Source organism: Episyrphus balteatus, chromosome 1, assembly GCF_945859705.1.
Source record: "Episyrphus balteatus chromosome 1, idEpiBalt1.1, whole genome shotgun sequence".
Taxonomy (NCBI): Eukaryota; Metazoa; Arthropoda; class Insecta; order Diptera; family Syrphidae; genus Episyrphus; species Episyrphus balteatus.
The window spans coordinates 53541740-53562209 of NC_079134.1; the positions used below are offsets into that span (position 1 = coordinate 53541740).

At 31.1% G+C, this 20470-nt stretch overlaps 2 protein-coding genes across 2 annotated transcripts in view; both read left to right on the forward strand.

Annotated features, from left to right (window-relative positions):
• LOC129920887 (UPF0047 protein YjbQ-like) overlaps window positions 1–13034 on the forward strand; it is a 29270-nt gene extending 16236 nt beyond the window's left edge. Inside the window, exons 3-5 of the mRNA XM_056002382.1 lie at window positions 11106–11160; window positions 11261–11342; window positions 12819–13034. Coding sequence (XP_055858357.1) covers window positions 11106–11160; window positions 11261–11342; window positions 12819–13034 — 353 coding nt within the window. The remainder of the gene's footprint in view (window positions 1–11105; window positions 11161–11260; window positions 11343–12818) is intronic.
• Window positions 13035–13145: 111 nt separating this feature from the next.
• Window positions 13146–15095, forward strand: LOC129920886 (mucin-21-like). The gene has a single exon (XM_056002381.1). The coding sequence runs from the start codon at window positions 13146–13148 to the stop codon at window positions 14607–14609; it is 1464 nt and encodes a 487-aa protein (XP_055858356.1). The 3' UTR covers window positions 14610–15095.
• Window positions 15096–20470: the final 5375 nt, after the last annotated feature.

Genomic DNA, 20470 nt, shown 5'->3' on the forward strand with positions numbered 1-20470 from the left:
ATATAATATGCATTCATTGAGTTACTTGTGCATTATTTTTATCGTCATCGTCATTATCATTGTAAATGTATATGGACTGTTTTTTTTCATCAGGGATGTTACACATTCTTAAAGTTATGTAGTTGAATTAAAATGCTCTTTACTTTCTTTCAGACTTTCTTCCTTAATTTAATAAATAACTTGTTTATTTTAAAATTTTTATAAATTGACAATAATATAAATTAAACATAATGTGGTAACATATTCATATGATGCATTCGTCAAAAATGCATTCGAATACGGCTGATTTATAAAAAAAAAATAATGAAACTATCTTGTTAAAAGTGTCCAATGTTATTAAATATTACTGGGCTTACAAAAAAAAATTGTTGAACTTTTAAATTATAAATCTAGATTTGAATGAAATTCTAATAATAGCGAACTAAGCTAAATAAAATTTATCTAATCTAATATCGTGTCTGTAGAGAATTGTTTAGGTAAGCTAGAAAACTTGACGTCGCTAATATCTTTATTGTTTCCGGTATTTCACTATTCACGTGAATAGACTACAGTGATCACTCACTGTTCCCTTTTTTGAAACTTTATCCTATATTTAAAAAAAAAGATAAACTCATTTCTCATACGAAATAGAAATAGCGCTTTATTTATATGCTTGGAAGTTACTTTTAAAAGTATGGCCATTTCCGTTTTGCAAAAGGTGATGCAGATACAATAATTTTAGACATACATAAGCTCAAGAAGATTTTAATTTATAGTTGTTGCAATACAACCAAGGAACCTTAAAATGGCAACACCAAAAGCCTATTTAATTTTATTTTCAATATTAAGTCCAACATAACAAGTATCTACCGAGGTTCAATCGGGCTCAAGGCTCAACTACTGATTTTTAAGGACGCTGATGTAAAAAAAAAATAAAACAAAAAAATACCTAATATTAATTAATGTTTAAAAATCATTTTTCATAGGAGTAATTGCAGTAAAAACCTGGTCAAACGTCAATTTTCTGAAAATCAAAATTGATCCCAAAATTTGCCAAAGTGGGTGCAAAATAAACATGGGCCAATATGCTGCACTTATTGTTTTGTTTTTCGATCTTGACTTGTTAAAAAATGAGTTCAAAGTTAACTGTTACATCTACCTCATTTTTATTTCAATACAAAGTACTTTGGTAAGTGTTATTCAATATGCGATATCGAAGTGTTGTGATAAAAATTAAAAAAAAAAAAATGGAGAATTCTTCTTTAATTATTTATTAACGATATTAATAAAGTTTTGGAAATATTAGATGGTGTTTTAAATTTCAATTTGGGGTTAGAACAAGTATATAAAAACTTTTTATTATTATTTGAACTTTAATGATTTTGTTTAAGTATACCCCTTTATTCTACGATGAATTGAAGCTTATGAGTTTGTTTATATATTCCTTAAACAAATGCAACAAAAATTGGGTGCTCTAACGTGCTCTTTAGAGAATTGAGGGACAATTAGTTTTTCACTTCCTGATAGAAAATACTGCTTACTTAATGCAATTTTTTTTTTATTTTTAAATTAAATTTAGTGTATTTTATTTTGGGTGATCTTAATTAAGGTTGGGGAAGAAAAAAAAAAGAAACTGAGAATTGCGTATTAGGGACGAGGAAAAGAATTTGAGGAAAATAATGTCGACAGGCGGAGTATAGGCCAATAATCAAGTTTATGAGTTTTTGATATGTAAAAAAAATAAAAATAACAAAAACTAGGTAGGTTTATATTGTATTTTCTTGTAGGAATATTCATTTTAAACAGAAATAATAACAAAAACCACGAAAAATAATTTTGGCCATGTTTTTGATGAAAATACTCCTATGAGCGAGTGTCGATTTTGGATATGTTGATAAAAAAAAAAAAAAAATTGGAATTTTCTCAAACACCATAAATCATTTTTCTTCTATCTCGAATTTTTCAACATTCCCTTACTCGAATTTCCCTTTAACTCGAACTAATAAATTATCGTGCCACGTGAAAATTGGACTTAGTGGGAGTTACCTGTACCTATTATGTTGTGACACTTGATAATTACAGTAGTAACGTTACTAGTAACTACAACACAGTCATTTTTAACATTTTAAAACTATTCTTGATTTATTTCTATTCATTACATTACATTTTATACTCATCCGATGATTAATCTACGAACTAGAAACACCGCAGCTTGGGAAACTTAGTCCATCGACTGTTACAACACAAGATATTAATACAACACAGAAGGACAAAGAGAAGAAAGAGGGGGAGACATAGTTGAAAACTGTCTCATGTTATCGCACAAGTGACTTCAATTAAGATGGCGATTTTGAAAAAACTTCTTAGTCGACCGTTGGGCTCGAACCCACGATGCCGGCTCTGCAGTCCTATTTCTATGTGCCATGGCCACCTATTTAAAAATAGTTAGATATTCGAAAAATAGTTACAGTTAGAGCCGTTCAAAACTTAAGCATTTATGTTCTACATAAATTCTTATGTGACAGGTTACGCAGAGGAAAAAGTAGGGAACAAGAGCTCATGTCCAACTTAAATTACACTGGTCAAGAAAGTTTTTGCCACTAGAACCAAAATATACTTTTCTGGTAGTTTTTGGTGGTTCTGTATCCGAATCTGAAGTCAGAAAAATTTGATTGGCTTCCATTTTTGAAATATTACCATTAGAAAATGTAAAAAAACGCCATTTTGGCTGTTTTCGAGGTTATGTTTTTATGTGGAGTAATTCATTATGAGTAAATTTGTAACGGTGCCCTTAAGAGCTAGTTTCATTCTTTCAAAAAATGTTTAAATCTTTCCGATATCTCTTTTATTACCCGAGATATTTAAAATTTAAATAACGGTCTTTGAATCAGAAACAACACTGAGCAACCAAATTAAACTTTTTTTTGCCACAAGAACCAAAATATACTTTTCTGAAGGTTTTTGGGTTGCTGAACTCGAATCCACAATCAGAAAAATTCTATTAGCCTTCGTTCTTGAAATATTACCGTTATAAAACGCAAAAAAGGTCTCTTTTATAAAGGTTATATTTCAAGAACGGAGGCTAATAGAATTTTTCCGATTGCGGATTTGAGTTCACCAACTCGAAAACCTTCAAAAAAATATATTTTGGTTCTTGTGGCAAAAATTCTGTGACCAGTGACTTAAACTTTAGATTAAGTTTAGTTTCTCTTTGGCTTATTAACTGAAACTTAAGATATCTCGAGCAATAAAAAAGATATCGTAAAAATTTAGACAGTTTTTGAAAGAAGAATATCTGTTCTTATAATAACCTTTACAAATTTGTTTATATTGAATTACCCCACATAAAAACAGAACCTGGAAAACATCCAAAATGACGTTTTTTAGCATCTTATAACGGTAATATTTCAAAAACGAAGGCCAATCAAATTTTTCTGACTTCAGATTCGGATTCAGCACCCCAAAAACTACTAGAAAAGTATATTTTGACCAGTGTTATTTAAGTTTCGTTTCAGCAAATGGACCTTAATCACTTAAAAAAATTAATTCGTACATTTTTATTTTTTCTGCAGATAAAGATGTTAAGCGATAATTTAAATTTTGGTCTTTTTGACTTTTTCTAATGACATAAATCTTAAGTCACCTTTAGACCTTTTTCTTCAAAAATTTAAAAGGCCAAAACTTTGAACCACCGACCATACCTCAAGATTCGAAATGTATGCACTTAACCCCTTCTCATTCCCAGCGCTCCATAACATCCCTGTTCTAAGCATTCTATTTTACTAAACTACGTTAGCTTTTTCTAAGTTTTTGCCTATGCTCATTTTGTTTTACATCGAAGTCGCCCGATGTATGTTCCTTGCGGTCGGGTGACGCGGCTTCTTTTGGCTGTCGTCGGCGTCGTTCAGGCTGCTGCACCGCATCAGCATAGCATAACCTTCACCCCCACCTCTCGATTGTCGTCAATATATTTATGAATTTTATAAATCTTTCAGTTGATGAGCAATAAAATTATGTAATCTTGTTCACATGCATGCATAGCACATACATACCAAAAAGATGAGACAGACAAGCAACAAAGGAATGAAAGGACGAGAAACAAAAAAAAAAAAATAGGAAAAAAAACTAAAAAAGCTTGAGGTAAATGATGAAAAACTCAATAAGTATGCAATATGTGCCTATAACGAGCCAATATACAATGCTCACTTCAGAAGTAGGTTCTTTTGTTCGCACAAAGCAGGATGATGGAACGAAGGACATTGTATTAATTACAATGTTCACTGGGCCTTCCCTTTAGCCGCCTCTCATTTAGAACACCACAAGTAAAGAGTGTCCTGTTGTTTTACGTGTAAGAACTTACTTAACTAAGCAACCTTATTATATTAATTTTGTGTAAGATTAAAGTACACATACGTTCACGCTCAAGCTCAAGTTTGTCAATCTTAAACGACAAGCAAAAGCATGATAATCAAAAACTGAAACAACGGACTATAGCTATATATAATATATATGCATAAGAATGAAATGATTATAAGAATACAAATATTATAAAATGGAGAAGGGTTGCTGTCCTTTTTCTCATCTTTGAATGTTGAAATTATTAAAATAAATTGAAAAAAAAAACACAAACAATTGGTTTGTCTTCTTATTTTCTGTACATTTCACCAGACAGGTTTGGTTTGTTCATTTAAATAAGGACATTCACAGTTTTTAGGTAGCTTTTAATTAAAAAAAAATGCTCTATTTTAGGCTTTGCTATTTCAATTAATTATTTGTAGTTCGATGTTGAAAATTTTTTAAAGCACTTTTTTTTCATTAAAAAAATGCACTATTGGGTGTGCGGCCCAGTGTTGTGATAAAAGTTGCTCAAGAAAGTTAAAGCTTTATAGCCCAGTAATTTTAGGCATTTTTTACCCCAATCTGCGGAAAAATTCCTACTGGGCTCGATTTTGGTATAGACCTTCGTTACGGCGTTGTTATGAAGATGTGAAAAATCGACTCGCGTCCGCGTTAGAAGTTATAGAGGTCAAAAGGTCACGAAAATCAGTTTTTCGCATATATCTCGTGACCTGTTGCTCGGAGGTCAATTATAGGGGTCTATGGAAAATCTGTTCGTCATAAAATTATCTACAAATATTGCCTTATATGCATTTTTCTGTAAATGAATTTGGAAACAGTGTTATTCAAGGTTCCGTAACAAAAGAAAAATATGAGAAAAATTAAGATTTGTAGTCACGGCACATGAAAAACCGTCACAGGATGACCATTTTTTCGATTTTTTTTTCGAATGCCCATAACGCACAAAATATATGGCTGCGATTTTTTAAAAATATTTTTCTGATAACTGTCACCACCTACCCCATCTACCGTTTTCGTGAAAGTAAAAATTTTCAAATATTAAAAAAAATAGTGGCTTGTGTTGTAGCCATAGGCGTATGTTGAGTTTCTGGGGCCCTTTCTTTTTTCAGAAAATACAGAATTGCTTCTTCATTGCTTCTTCTTCATTCAACATATAAGTATTTCTAAGAAAAATCAGTATGCACCTACTTTTTTTCACAAAACAAGTTAAAAATTTTATTGCAAAACAGTATACATTTCTCTACAAAACGACTTTGAATTTTTTTTTTTACTCGCACTAGATAGGTACTTATCTTTTTTTTAAAGAATCAATCAATCACTCCGTGAGACCCTAGAAACCTATGGGAGCCTTGGGACGCCAACTCTGCTGGGCCAGCTCGAGGTCATATCATGTCATGTTGAGCTAATTTATTTTTTTCATAAGTGCTTTTTTGATTTCTTTAAGTTTGCCAATATTTTCGAGCAATTTCCGATACCTATCTCATTTCAGCTTGCCTTTGCCATTGTGAAACGCTGGTACTGGTTTACCGACTTCAATCATTTTCGCGATTGACATACTTCGTGCCCCCACAAGGTTTTAACCATTGTATCAATCTTTCCTTTCAACATGGCAGAAATCACTGCAGTGCATTTTATTACAACCTAACGCCCATTTTTTGTCTGGTCTATTAGTATTTTGCTCTCCGCAGGTTTTGTTTTATTTTAATATTTTTCTGAACAAATTTGTCATGCCTGTCATTGATCAACCATTTTCACAAAGAAACATCTCCTAACCAACAATTTTCAACCTGAAAACGTTGTCAGGAAAATGCATTGTCAGAAAGTTGTCAACCAACTATCTTTCATTGTATTTACATTACAAACTGCAGAGAGTTTCCTTAAAATTTTCTTTGCAAAAGACCATTTACCTTTTTTCCATTTTTATGCGTAGTGTATGGAGGAAGCACATATATAATATTTGAGTTACATAGGTATCTACCTCCATACGTATCTAAAGCGATGTGTCTGTCTTATAAAGAAATGAAGAAGCTTTGATAGAGAAATAGGTACAAAGATCTAGTTTTTGTGAGAAGAAAAGAAATCCCAAGAATTTTCATTGAATAAAGGGCAAGTACCTGCTTTCATTATCTTTGTATGTCGAGTGCAAGAAAAAGTTTTTTTTTTCGGTATGTTGGGGGTTCATGTGTTTTTAAACGAAAAGTAAATAAAAAATTTCATGCATTTCTTTATACCAAACTGAGTTTTGATATTTTTTTTACTATTGAAAAAAACCAAGAATAATTTTGGTAGCGACCAAATTTTGAGACAAACAAAAAATGTAACTTCATATACGTAGGTTAGGTAGGTAGGTATATGACATCAAAAGAGTATAGGTATACAATTTTTTTAGTGAGTTTAATGTACCTAAAGAATATTATGCGTAACTGTCTAAGGACTTTTAAAGCCCTTAACTTGTTCAAAGCAATTGAAAAGCATTTGTAACTCATTCAATTTTGCTGTACCAAAGTTGTGTAGTCAACTATATTTGAATTTTTGCTAAAAAACTCTTCACCTTTGAATTAAAATTGAAAGCATTTGACAACGCGTCCACCATAGTTGGGTTGGAATGTAAAATAGCGTGAGTTATATTTTTAAATACATATAGGTAGATTCAATTGGAATTCCTATAGGTGTATATATTTTGTAAAACAGTCATTCATAGCAAACGGACTCTAACTATGACGAACAATTTATGTATAGTGCGAATAGAAACCTTGTTTATTATTCTTACATGACCCAAATCCTTTGGTGGATTTATTTGAGTTCCATATTATTTTTTTTTAATAATTTTTTTGTTTAGCTCGACTGACTTTACTTGTTCGTCCTTATATTGCATAGGGCATTCAAGACAAAAAACCTATAAACGAACTAATGAAGCACGCATTCTTAGTTATCATAACATATACAATTTTTAGCGACAACATACAAAACTACACTAGCGGGAAAAAATAAAAGATCGAAAAAAATTTCCAACGTTTTTGATGTTTGTTAAGTGATTGTATTTCCCTTAAAAATGGTCATACTGGGATGTGGGATTTTGAAAAGACGATTTTAAAGCTCGAACTTCCTAGTTTTTAGATTTTATGATGAAAACATTTTCAATCTTAGTGTTCCGCTCAATCCATTGAAAACAAAACATTTTTTCAAAATTTCTTGGGTTTTTTCCTATAAAAAATAAAGTTTAAGTTTTTCAATCTCATTCCAAAATAAAATTTTTATTCTGACTAAGAAACAAACACAAAACAAAATGTTGCTCTAATATTTGGTCAGAAATCATTTTCATCAAACTCTGCTGGATACAAATTTTGTTCGAGTCAAAAATACCTTCTTTGTCTAATTTTCTTGAAGCCACAAAGATATACACTACGACTCACTTGAATAAAGGCACACATTTTAGAAAAGAAAAAAGCGATTGGAGCTTTGGTAAGGTAACTTACCAGATTCTAGGTTTTGGTATTTCAAAAAGCAATTTATAACAAACAAAAAGCCAAAACAATAACCGTGTGGCTACAAGCTGCGTTTTTTCGCAACTCTGCACAAAACACAGTGATTCACTAGAATAAGGATGTTATTTGTGCATTCTAACCAAATATGGAGCAAGAGCTGTTATTATTAACCACGAAAAAGGAAAAACTCGAAGTTTGCACTGGAAATGCATTTTCATAGTGCACAATCACGGACTAAAGTGGAGAAATTACATAAAATGCTCTTAAAAACTAAGAAATTATAGTTTTCCATAACATTTACATTCGATGAGAATGAATGCTAGTCCAGTAAACCTTCGTCTTTATCCAATATGCATCAGTTTTATTTCTATTGCGATGTGATTTCGGGCCTTTACCTTATGGAATGCTCATGACGCTTCCACTGTTATTTGTTTGTCAAAGTTTGCGATTATTTTCGAACCATGTAACTAAAAGTTAATTGTTGCATATTATAAAAAAGTATTGTTTCCTATTACACTTTTTAGCGACCTTTGTTGGTGATGCAAAAAATATACCTCCTTTCGAAATCTAAGAAATAGGACTAATACCGTTCTGGAAAATTTTAGATGGTTTGTTTTCCATCCAAAAACCACTCACCACCACATTTTTGTTTTCTTCAAATGCAACCATAAAAAATGAACATTTTATTTTACTTTATTTGACCATAACAGTGGTCTTTTATCTTATTCTGCATTTTGAGGCTTTTTAAATATTGTACACATTTATAACTTTAGTGGAGGTACAAACCATTACCACTTTTCGTTTGATTTTAGTGCCATAATTTGTGGAACGTGCAGCTAGTTTTTGAATCATTTTTCTCTTGCTTCTTTGTCTAGGTGCCTCATGCCTTACTTTTACATAATAGTACAGGAAAGTTAGTAAAAAAACAGGCATATTGTGGAACGAAATATAGGACGGCTGAATTTTTCAAATCTGAAAGAGGGGTATTAGAAAAGCTTAAGTCCTGGTTTTCGGGACGCTACCCCCCTGGCGAAATCCGCCATTTTGGAAAACGCGAATTGCTCTATATCTCCAAAACTTTTTGTCCTAGAGAAATGGTTATCAGACCAAAGTTCTTGGAAATTTAATTATCTTTTTCTTTGTCATACATTATTTTTCTGAGCGGGCAATAGTTTTGAGGTTATGTTGTTTTAATTTATTTTTTTTTTCGGTTTTTTTAAGTTTTTATCATTCCCGCTAATAGTAACATAATTTTTTAAACAGTTAAAGTTATAGACCATCAAATTACCAATAATTTGGTATATTTTTGAAAGTCATGCGATGTATGAGTCCAAAGTTATTGATCTGAAAACTATAGACTAAGTACAGGAAAGTTAGTAAATAAAACAGGCATTTTGTGAAACGAAATATAGGAAGGCTGATTTTTTCAAATCTGAAATAAAGGTATTAGAAAAGCTTAAGTTGTGGTTTTCGGGACGCCAACCCCATGGCGAAATCCGCCATTTTGAAAAACGCGAATTGGTCTATATCTAATAAACTATTGGCTTGACCGAATAAGTTACGTAACTAAAGTTGTAGGTAATATATGTAAATATCTTTTCTTGTGCATTCACTGTTTTTCAGCGAGGACAACACTTTTGAGGTTATGTTGTTCTATTTTTTATTTTTCGTTTTTTTTTTAATTTTTCTCAGTCTCTATGATAGAAACATAATTTTTTAGCATGATTAAAGTTGTAGAACATCAAATTTCCATTAGTTTGGTATACTTTTGAAGATTATATGACTTCAAACCAAAGATACGGATTTTTGAGAGCAATATTTTCAATAAATATACTAATATGTTTTTGCATAAGATATGAAAAAAAGACTAAATCGTGTACGTAATGTAAAAACAAGAAACATATGATATGAGAGAGAGTTTTTTAGGTGGGTAATGGTTAAATTTAGAATATTGTCGTACACATATTTTGTTTTAAGTCAAACATCCAAATTTTATGATTCTAAAACATTATGTTTCTAACATAGAGACTGAGAAAAATAAAAAAAAAAAAAAACGAAAAATAAAAAATAAAACAACATAACCTCAAAAGTGTTGTCCTCGTTGAAAAACAGTGAATGTACAAGGAAAGATATTTATATAACCTTTAACTTTAGTTACGTAACTTATTCGGTCAAGTCAATAGTGTAGCAGATACCTATAGACCAATTCACGTTTTTCAAAATGACGGATTTCGCTAGGAAGTTGGCGTCCCGAAAACCACAACTTAAGCTTTTCTAATACCCTTATTTCAGATTTGAAAAAATCAGCCTCCCTATATTTCGTTTCACAAAATGCCTGTTTTATTTACTAACTTTCCTGTACTTAGTCTATAGTTTTCAGATCAATAACTTTGGACTCATACATCGCATGACTTTCAAAAATATACCAAATTATTGGTAATTTGATGGTCTATAACTTTAACTGTTTAAAAAATTATGTTACTATTAGCGGGAATGATAAAAACTTAAAAAAACCGAAAAAAAAATAAATTAAAACAACATAACCTCAAAACTATTGCCCGCTCAGAAAAATAATGTATGACAAAGAAAAAGATAATTAAATTTCCAAGAACTTTGGTCTGATAACCATTTCTCTAGGACAAATAGTTTTGGAGATATAGAGCGATTCGCGTTTTCCAAAATGGCGGATTTCGCCAGGGGGGTGGCGTCCCGAAAACCAGGACTTAAGCTTTTCTAATACCCCTCTTTCAGATTTGAAAAATTCAGCCGTCCTATATTTCGTTCCACGAAAAAGTCTATCTTTCCTGTACTATAAAATCACTATTTAAATCAATTTCAAAATATTCTCATACACACAAATTATTACAAAGTTTTACTTTTCTATACTAAAACTAATTTTGTCCACGTTTTTCATCATTTTTACAAGATTTAAAAGCCTGCCTTTATTGAAGCAAAAAAACACAGTGTTTTGTGACGACATGCGAAAAAACGCAACTAGTGCCAAACGGTTTCTGTTTTTGGTTTTTTGTTTTTACAATATTGTTTGTAATAAGTTACTCTTTGAAAACCCAAAACCGAAAATTTGTTAAATTACCAAACCACAGTACCAACCGCTTTTATCTTTTGTAATATTCGTGTAATATTAGTTTATTCAAGTGAACCGCAGTGTACATATGAATATTTTGTACATTTTCTAGTTTTGTCATTAAAAAGAGAATACTATTAATTAAATTAAAATCGAGAATCTTAAATGATAATTTATTATGTTTTCTTTTTTTTCAGTTCTTCACACATCAGCGAGTTTAGCGTTAAACGAAAGTTGGGATCCAGACGTGAGGTAAAATTAATACACTCCAAATTCAAACTCACTCAAAGTTTCTTTTGAAAAAGATAATATAGTTTAAAGTATTTTATTAATGATTAATTTTTTTTCATAGAGACGATATGGAAATGATGTTAAATAAAATAGTTCCAGAAGGCTTACCGTACAGACACTCGTGTGAAGGACCTGATGATATGGTAAGTAAAAATTGTAGTTTTTTCATTAAAGAACTTAATCTGCTCCTTTGTCTAAAGTTATACTAATATAATAATATTTTTTAAATAAAATTAAAAAAAAAACAAAGGTATTTAAGACATCATTGGGTCAAATTCATAGTTCTTTCATAAACTGTGACTTTGTCTCGTCTAACTTTTTAGCTTATATAATCTAATAGGTGCATTTTATGTAAAAAATCAAAACAAACCAGTTTTTAAGAAGATAAAATATTCTATAATTTGAGTGTAGCCAAAACTCTGTAGGTCCCACAAGATAGATAAGGCAAAATTAAGTCTATGGAACTTGTGCTAAAGGCGTGCAACCAGAAGTTTTGTTTGTTATATTCAATCGATAGTGTTATTTACAACTGATTGAATTGATTACTTTTCTAAATTAATTGAGCTGGTTAAATTAATTGATGCCTTATCAAAATACTGAAAACAACTTTTTTTTCCTGTGGAGTTAAGAAATAATACCTTCCGAAATAGTCACATATTTCAAATTGAGTCTTGTCGACAATACGCAACTTTTAAGACCCCTTACGATAAAATAGTCTGGTAAATATAATATATTTTCACGCTTTTCTATTAGAACAATTCGAAAGGGGAACCAACATCTGTGTTAGTATAAGCTCTGAAAATAAACTCTTTACTAGTCTATTTAATCATATGAGGCCTCAAAAGCTGCGTATTGATGAGAAGACATACTTTTTAATTCGGAGATACATTTTGGGCCTCTGGCATCGATTTTAATATAAATACCCTATTTTTGTCGTTTAGATACTGTTCAAATTAAAAAGTAAGATCATATTTAGAAGCTTCTCCTTAAAACAGAACTTTTTCCTCTTTTCATAAAAAAGGAGTTTTTCTTTCTATTAAGAGTACCGATCTCTCGATTCTATGCTACAATTAGTTGAACAACATTCCATCTCTTCGAAATTCAAAAATTGAGATGTCACAGACATAAAACATTGGCTTTGCACACCCCGAACTGATTTTGTCCATTTTTTTAATAAATTTCTTCCATTCGTTTTGGACTGCTTTATCACGAGTCAAATGCATCTTTTATTCATTTGACGTAGTATTTGAAACATATTTTAATATCTGGAGCAAAAATTTTGTAGCTTTAATGAATTCCAAGAACTGTGATTGAAAAAGGTAATAAAATGTTTCACCAGCATTTTTACAACAGCACTTCATTTTTAATTCTAAATAAATAATGTAGTTATCTTCAAAACTTAAGATTTCTGACCCTCGGGTATTTTACGCATTTGATTTTTTAATTTTTAATGTGGAGTGTTCAAAACCTGTTACAATAATGCAATTCTTTTTGTAGGTGTAGTATTAAATGAAAACTTCGTTACATGTTTATTTTAAATCAAGTATATTTTTCCTGAATTTTGTTTTTAATTTAATATTTTCAATTTTTTTTATAACGATTCTTATTTTTATTTTCAGCCAGCCCATGTAAAAGCATGTTTTCTTGGTAGTTCATTGACAATCCCCATCACGGATGGAAAACTTTCATTAGGTACATGGCAAGGTGTTTGGCTATGCGAGCATCGAGATCAAGCTGGCTCCCGTAAATTAGTTATAACATTATCCGGATGTCCAAGGGAATCGGCACGTAGCCCTTTGTCACCGGTATCACCAATTGCGTCGACCTCCAGTTAGGGAAGGCCTCGCTCCGCCCGCGACAGCCGGTAATCGCGGGGGAGCGACAATAATGACATCATTTCGTCGAAATTAATTTTTACAAAAAATTTAGCTAATACGAAATTATTAATGACAGCAACGCAACAGCTGCCAGCATCATCGACGCAACAAACAACAGTTACATTAGTTACAACTTCGAATGTTTCTACGATAAGTCCTAGTAATATAAATTTACCTATAACTACCACTACTACTGCAACATGTGATACAGTAATAAAACCACAAACAAACGTAGTAGTGTCATCGTCGTCGTCATTGTTGTCCCAAACATCCGCATTAGCTAAATTTAATAGAATTATCGATAATACAGTGCCCGCAACAAATTATTACTCTAGAAACAAACAACTTACTAGTGAATTACCACGTCCTAGTAGTAGTAACCAAAAACAACATCAATTCCAACAACAACAACAGGCAAATGTATTAAGTAATACTAATAAAGAAATTAATTCCAAAATAACAACACCAACAAACGCAGATAATAATTATTATACGAGTAACAATTGGTATAATAATTACTATTCTACAACAAACGATAATCAAACCAAACGAAATGATGTGCATTATTTGTTGAAACAATTAAATAGTTTTAGTGATATAGAAGAAATAGAAATTGTTGATTTGCATCGTAGCAGTAATCATTATCATTCGCAAGCGCATGTGCAACAGCAACAACAACAGTTGCAACATCAGAAGAGAAAATCAGTTAAATCGTCAACAGCGACAGCATCATCAGTCGCAACACCGACATCGTCAATGTCGAACAAATCATCGCCAACATCGGTATCACACAAAATTCGCCACTCCGATTGGGGCGAAGGCGTCGATGTGAGTGTAGGCGAAATGGACGGTTACGGTGAGGCGAGTGGAGACGATAATACTCTCCTGCCGCATCAGCAATATGATGATTACATATTTCAATCCTGCCATTATTTGGAAACCAGTTGTTTTGCAACAACCATAACCACTGCCATCGCTGGGAGCAGTAGTCATGAGTTTCGGCCTTCAACGTCTACCACATCGGCGGCCTCAACGAGTTCGAACAATAAACTCAGGAGTCCTATAGCTGCAGCGGAAGTAGTAACGAAGCCACCGTCATCATCAATAAAGAGTAGTGTCAACACTACATCCCTTACATCATCGCCCAAAGCAACGGCAACAACCTATCGCACCACAACTCGTCTAACGGGCAACGAAGTCATACAAACACAATTATCTACTTCGTCGCGATCGTCTTCTTCATTGGCGACGAAAAATGGCGGCGGTGCTTGCAGCGCCAGTAGCAGCAATGGAAGCGATGAACGTCGTGCACCATTTTTTAAATGTTGTTATACGCCAATTGATCGATGGCGAGAAAAACGCCATGTTGCAGCTGCAAGCAGTAGTGGCCAAGCTGCTGCTGCTGGAAGTGGAATTGGCGTTAGTGGAAGTGCAAGTGGAAGTGGCAGTGGCAAACGTTCTACACATAACGGTGCCGGAAAAACTCCTACTAACCAACAACATCCAAGAACTGGTCTTGGCGATTCTGTTTGACATACGACGATAAAACAATAACACTCTAGCGAAAGTAATTTAAAATTGATTAAAATGTTAATAAAAAAATTAAATTTACAAAAAAAAACACACCACACACAGCGTCGTGTTATGATAAAGTAGTATTTATATTTTTTTTATATTATTTGTATTTTCTTGTGTGTTCTTAATTAAAACAAACAAACAAACAAAAAAACAGAAGCAAAAAAAAATTATGAATAGGAGAGTTTTGGAAACTTGGGTACTTTTGTAATTAATCAAACAATTTATAATAATTAAACATTTATAGAAAAGAACAATAAATTCAACACCCACATATTTAAAAAAAAAAACGCAGTTCCATAATTTCGAAAACTAAAAAAAAAAACTCTTTAAAATACAAAATCATTTCTAGAAAGAGAACCAAAAGGAGGGCTTGTTAGAAAAGAAAATTACAAAATTGTATCTTGCATACAAATAAAAAAAAAAAAAACAAAAAAACAAAAACAGCTTGGTAAGCTTTTATATTTAATATATTTTTTGTTGGTTTAAAATTTATTATTTATTTTTTTAAGCACACATGCCACAGCATAAAAGAACGAGAAATCAAATAAATTGTTTTAAAAACATTGTTAACTTTAAACTTCGAATATTATATTAATATGCATAATTATTGTACAATATTATTTTTTCGTTCTTGTTATACATATATAAAATAATTATTATTCGCTATAAATATAATTTTGTTCCGATTTATATCATTATGTAATTCTTCTTCTATGTTTTAAGTTGCAGTTTAGTTAAGTAATATAAAAATATTTTGTTTTTGGGGGAAATAAATGGGTTACGCACAGTTATAAATAATTGTTTTTTTTATTTGGTTTTAACTTATTTTTTAATTTTTCCTATGCATTGCAGTATTTTGACCTGAAGAAGATTGACAGATGCTCTTGTTCAAGACAGTTTAAATTTAAATGCAAATTTTTTAATTCAAAATTTCTTTAAAAAAATTTCTGGCTTGCACATACAAAATAATTGGCACATTTCAAATGCTTGCTCGACAATGTGGGTTCACTGGCTTGACATCTATGTATTTATACAAGATTACTTTTTCCAACGAACATATGTTTTTAACTAACCAAACTTATACGTATGTGTAAGTATAATTTGGCTATAAAAAAGTTAATTCGGAACTCAACCTGAATGGAGACAGTTAAATATTTTTGCAGGCTTATTGTAATAATTCCGTGGTTTTTACTGTAGATTGCAAATTCGAAACAAAATTAGCCCAATTCACACCTTAAAAATACATTTTATATTCAACACACGGTGACGTGAAAATAAAAAAAAATTGAAATAACGCCCGACGGGCATCTTGCGAGATAGAAGAGACATCTTGCTTAGTATTCATTGTAACTTAGAAATTAAGTGGGAGCTGAATTAAAGGGGCATGCTGGGAACTACCTACACATGGGAAATAATTTTACTTACAATGAGAAATAATTTCACTTTTTTCCTGGTTGTAATTAACTTTCACGTGCTTATCTTTCAAAAATTGAGATGCAAATCGTGTTTGATGAAATTTTGTCTAATCAGTTTAAACATGTGAAAGAAAATAAAATTGCTCGAAAGAAATTTTAAATACACCCAAACTTGTCGCCATCACAAAGCACAGAGCATGCTTCTTGCTGACTCCTGCTTGGGCTTAAGCAGGGGGCAGCATGCCCTCATACTCATCTTACTTTAATAGGCCCTGAACCAAAGATACCCAAAAGGAGATGGGATACTTCTGATGTCATACTGGATTGCCTACAAGCTCGGATTGCCGCTTTTGGCTAAGTATGCGTGACTATCCGACCATAAACCGTTATTTCATGTCACCTTAGCACACATATAAATGTCAAATATGTTAATTGGGATGAGAAGTGATTGTTCGCTTGTTAGAGTTTGAAAAAGTCAGGTTATATGGTTATGATCTTGTTCAGCATCTCATCAGTGTTCATCGGATGTGATATGAAATTTTTTTGCCCGAAATATTTTTGTTCGTCCGGAATTTAAAAGCATTGTGAGTTTCGCAAGTGGAATTTACATTTTCCGCTTAACTAGTTTTCTGTTCGCTACCAAAATTTAACTGAGAAAAGAGTGGCCGACTACCTCGAATATTATCTGAAAATATGTTGCGAATACGAGGAGTTTTTCGGAAGTGAACAACTTTTCGCCCTAAGCTCACAATAGGGATGGAATCTTGTTCAAGTGAAGCTCACGATAGGGTTGAATGTATTACTAGCAACTATGAACGACGTAAAACAAAACGAAAAATTATAAGAAGACTTAAGATCATATAATTCTCAATAAAAAAAAACTAAAAGAAAAGAGAATCTCGAAATTTGAATCTAGAAAAAAAGTAATCGTATAAAAGCGTTGTTATATTCCATAGTCATCGGTTGGATTAGAACGGTATTTAAAAAAAGAATTCGAAAAAAAAGTCATGACTCTTCAGTCGACGATTAGTAAGTAGTATGTATATTGGTACACAGAATATCAGATGCTGAAATTTCGAACATTATCAAATTGATTTCTTATATCGAAAGCTTTGTTACTTATGTTAAATTTTTACACTTGTGGATAATTTTCAACAAAAAGAGAGAGAGAGAACCAGCATCTTCATTATTGGCGAAATCATTTTAGCTGATTCAAAACTAAAAAAGTTTCCATTTATTTGTTTTTATAATGCTAAACTTACTTTCGCACTCATATACTTTTACCTCAAACACATTTGTTCTACCAGTCTTTTTCAATTTGTTATTCTCCTAAATACTATACACACATATAAAAGTATTTACTTTATTATTCAATTTAATTCAAATAAATGAATTCAAGGACACAGCAATATTTTTATCTAAATAATAGAGATTAATATTTATTTAATACAGTTAGCTGGAAAAAAAACTATACGCTAATAACGCTAAACTGAAATAAGAAAAAAAAAATAGAATAAGAACCTTTGTACACATTTAGAAAGCTACTTTTTTATTACAAAAAAAAAAAATACATACAAAATGAAATGTTTTCTAATATTATAAAAAAAAAAAAAAAATAGAAAAGATTTGATACCCCAAAAATAACAAAAAAATAATTAATAATACAAAAAATAACGATAAAATAAATTTTAATAAATACAAAATTTTTGATATGTGATGATTTGTTATATAGTAACATGTATAATTCTAGTTATTTGATTATTGCATAGAGAATAAATTTGAAATAAACTCATAAATAACAAACCAAAAAAAAACTAGTAAAATTCATTAAACAAAATAATAATTAAAAAACAAAAAAAAAAAACTATTTATATATACGCCATCGTATGTATATATTAGATACACTTATTTTTAAGATTAGCGAGAAACGATATTACTGAAGAATAAAAAAAAAAAAACAAACAAAAAAATATTAAACTAAATAATAAAACAAAATAATGTCAATATTGCACAAATCCGAAAAGAATGAAGAAACAAATATACAAAAAAAAAGTGAATGATTTTTAAATAATAATAAAACATTTTCTTTGCCGTAATAGTAAACAAATATAGGTATTATTATATATACATATTATTATACATAAAAAAAAAATAACTTATTTCGAAAAAAATAAAAAATATAAAATAAAACAATATAGCATAAATTTACATCTACCTATTGAAAAAAAAAAAAAAAAAAACAAAATACATGCCCTCTCACATACATATATGTACACCATACACATAAATCAAAGCATTTATCATAGGTACACACTATCAGAAATATGGGAAAAGAGATTTTAGAACACTAACAATAGTCATGAAAAAATGTAACTGATACCATAAAAAATTTCTTCACCTCAATTGACACTTTAAACCCTATTGAAAGCGTCATAAAATGTAAATCTTCCTTTCAGGTGAACAAAATAACATATATTAACAATTATTTTTTATGATTTAATTGTATGTAGGGCTAATAGTCAGAGAGAGCCGACCATTTTTTTGGATTACTTAGCTCAAAGAGTAAGAGGTTAAAACTGGTTGATGCCATAATGAAAGATTATAGTTGATACTGAAAAAACAAAATGAAGTTTGCCACTTTTAATATAAGTTTCAACTTATAAATATTTGCCAAAGCAAATTTTTGTGGATTTAAAAAAAATCTTGTTCGATTTTACAATTTCTGGCAAGCGGGCCATTTTACCATGGTGGTCCATTTAGGCTACTTTCCCAGGATTTCTTAATTTTTAAATTTTGTTCAAATTGAGGTGCGTTGCCACGATTTTTGGAACGGATTATAAGTCTGTCTTTATGCAGTTACATATGTGGGCAGTTACATGTTCGGCACCTGCATCCACACCCGCATCCGAAATAATCAATGCGGGTTTTAATGCGGATGCGGATGCAAAGAAGTAAATTGGGCGGAGCGGGCGAATGATGCGTACCAACTACCAATAGAAGTAACACTGATTAATGGTCTATTCTTTAAGGCAAAACACAGGAAAAAAGCAAAAGATCATTTTAATAGATATCTTTCTTTCCGGACAAAAAAAAAGGCCAATGTGGATTAAAACCCTCTTCATCGAGAAGACTAACTTCAAATTTTTTGCACTCCACAAGGCACCAAGGCAGTGTTCCTTATAGAAACAATTATTAAGCTGCGCAGGTATAATTTACCAATCTCTGTGTAACCGATTTGGTTTGGGTGGTTGGCGGTGCTTCTGACAAGTTTCTTGACAAAAGGCCTATTATTATTGTTTTTTTTTTTTTTTAATGTTGACTTAAAATAAGTTAATATTATTAATATTTGTGTTTGTGTGAGATAGATTGAACAATTTTGGAAGCATTTGTTTGTCCTTTGACTTGAACGTCGTAGAAATGTCTCTTGCCGTTTTATTAAGGGAAAATGGCCCCTAAGGAAAATGTCCCATATCTCGAAAAAAAGTCACATTCGAACTTAAATGCTATATTATATGTACTTTTCAAAGTTAAATCAAATTAAATTGCGTATTAAAAAAGTTCCAAAAAGGAGTATTTAAAGTTTTAATTTTCAAAACGTCTTCCAATTTCACTGATCAAATTTATTCGGGTAAAATGACACACTGTTCAAACTTCAAACATAACATTGGGCCATATTTATAGACATTGTCCAAGCCACTTCTAAAAAAGACTCGAGATTATCCTATTCAAATAACATTGGATAAACCCCAGTCTAAGATAAACTGGGGTTCTAAAAGTGACTATGAATTTGCCCCACAATATGTTACTTTAAAAGCAAAACATAGTCAAAGGACTCCTTTCCCATTTTTTTGGAAAAGTTGTGTTAAATATCCCTAGACCTTTCATTCAAAATCTTGTTCTAGTTGGTTGCTCGTCTCCTTATTGTAGTTCTTGGAACTTCGAATGTTTTGGATGCATTATTCCAGCCCATTTCTTTATTTTGGACGGCATCAAGGGCTTTTGATAATGCGTCCTCAGGCCATGACTACCTCTCTGTAAATTGTTTATATTTACCAAACATTTTTACTATAAAGAAAATGAAAATATGAAAGTAAGTATAAAATGGCACAGTAGGTATACGCCATTTTATCCAAATTCTAAGTAGGCCATTTTGCCCGTTTAGGGTTTTTTAATTCAATTTTTAATACCGAAAAAAACTGAAATCTTTAAATTAATAAGAAATACTTCATACTAACATCCGTTAACTGGTTTTTCCAAAATTCAACGTTTTTATAGTTTTTTTTTCTTTAATTTCACGAAATTTTAACGGTTTTTGAGACGGATAGAGACAGTTTGACTTATCAAATATCAAATAATGGCTTGAATTTGCTAACATTTCGTATAGCTATGTCCGTTTTACTA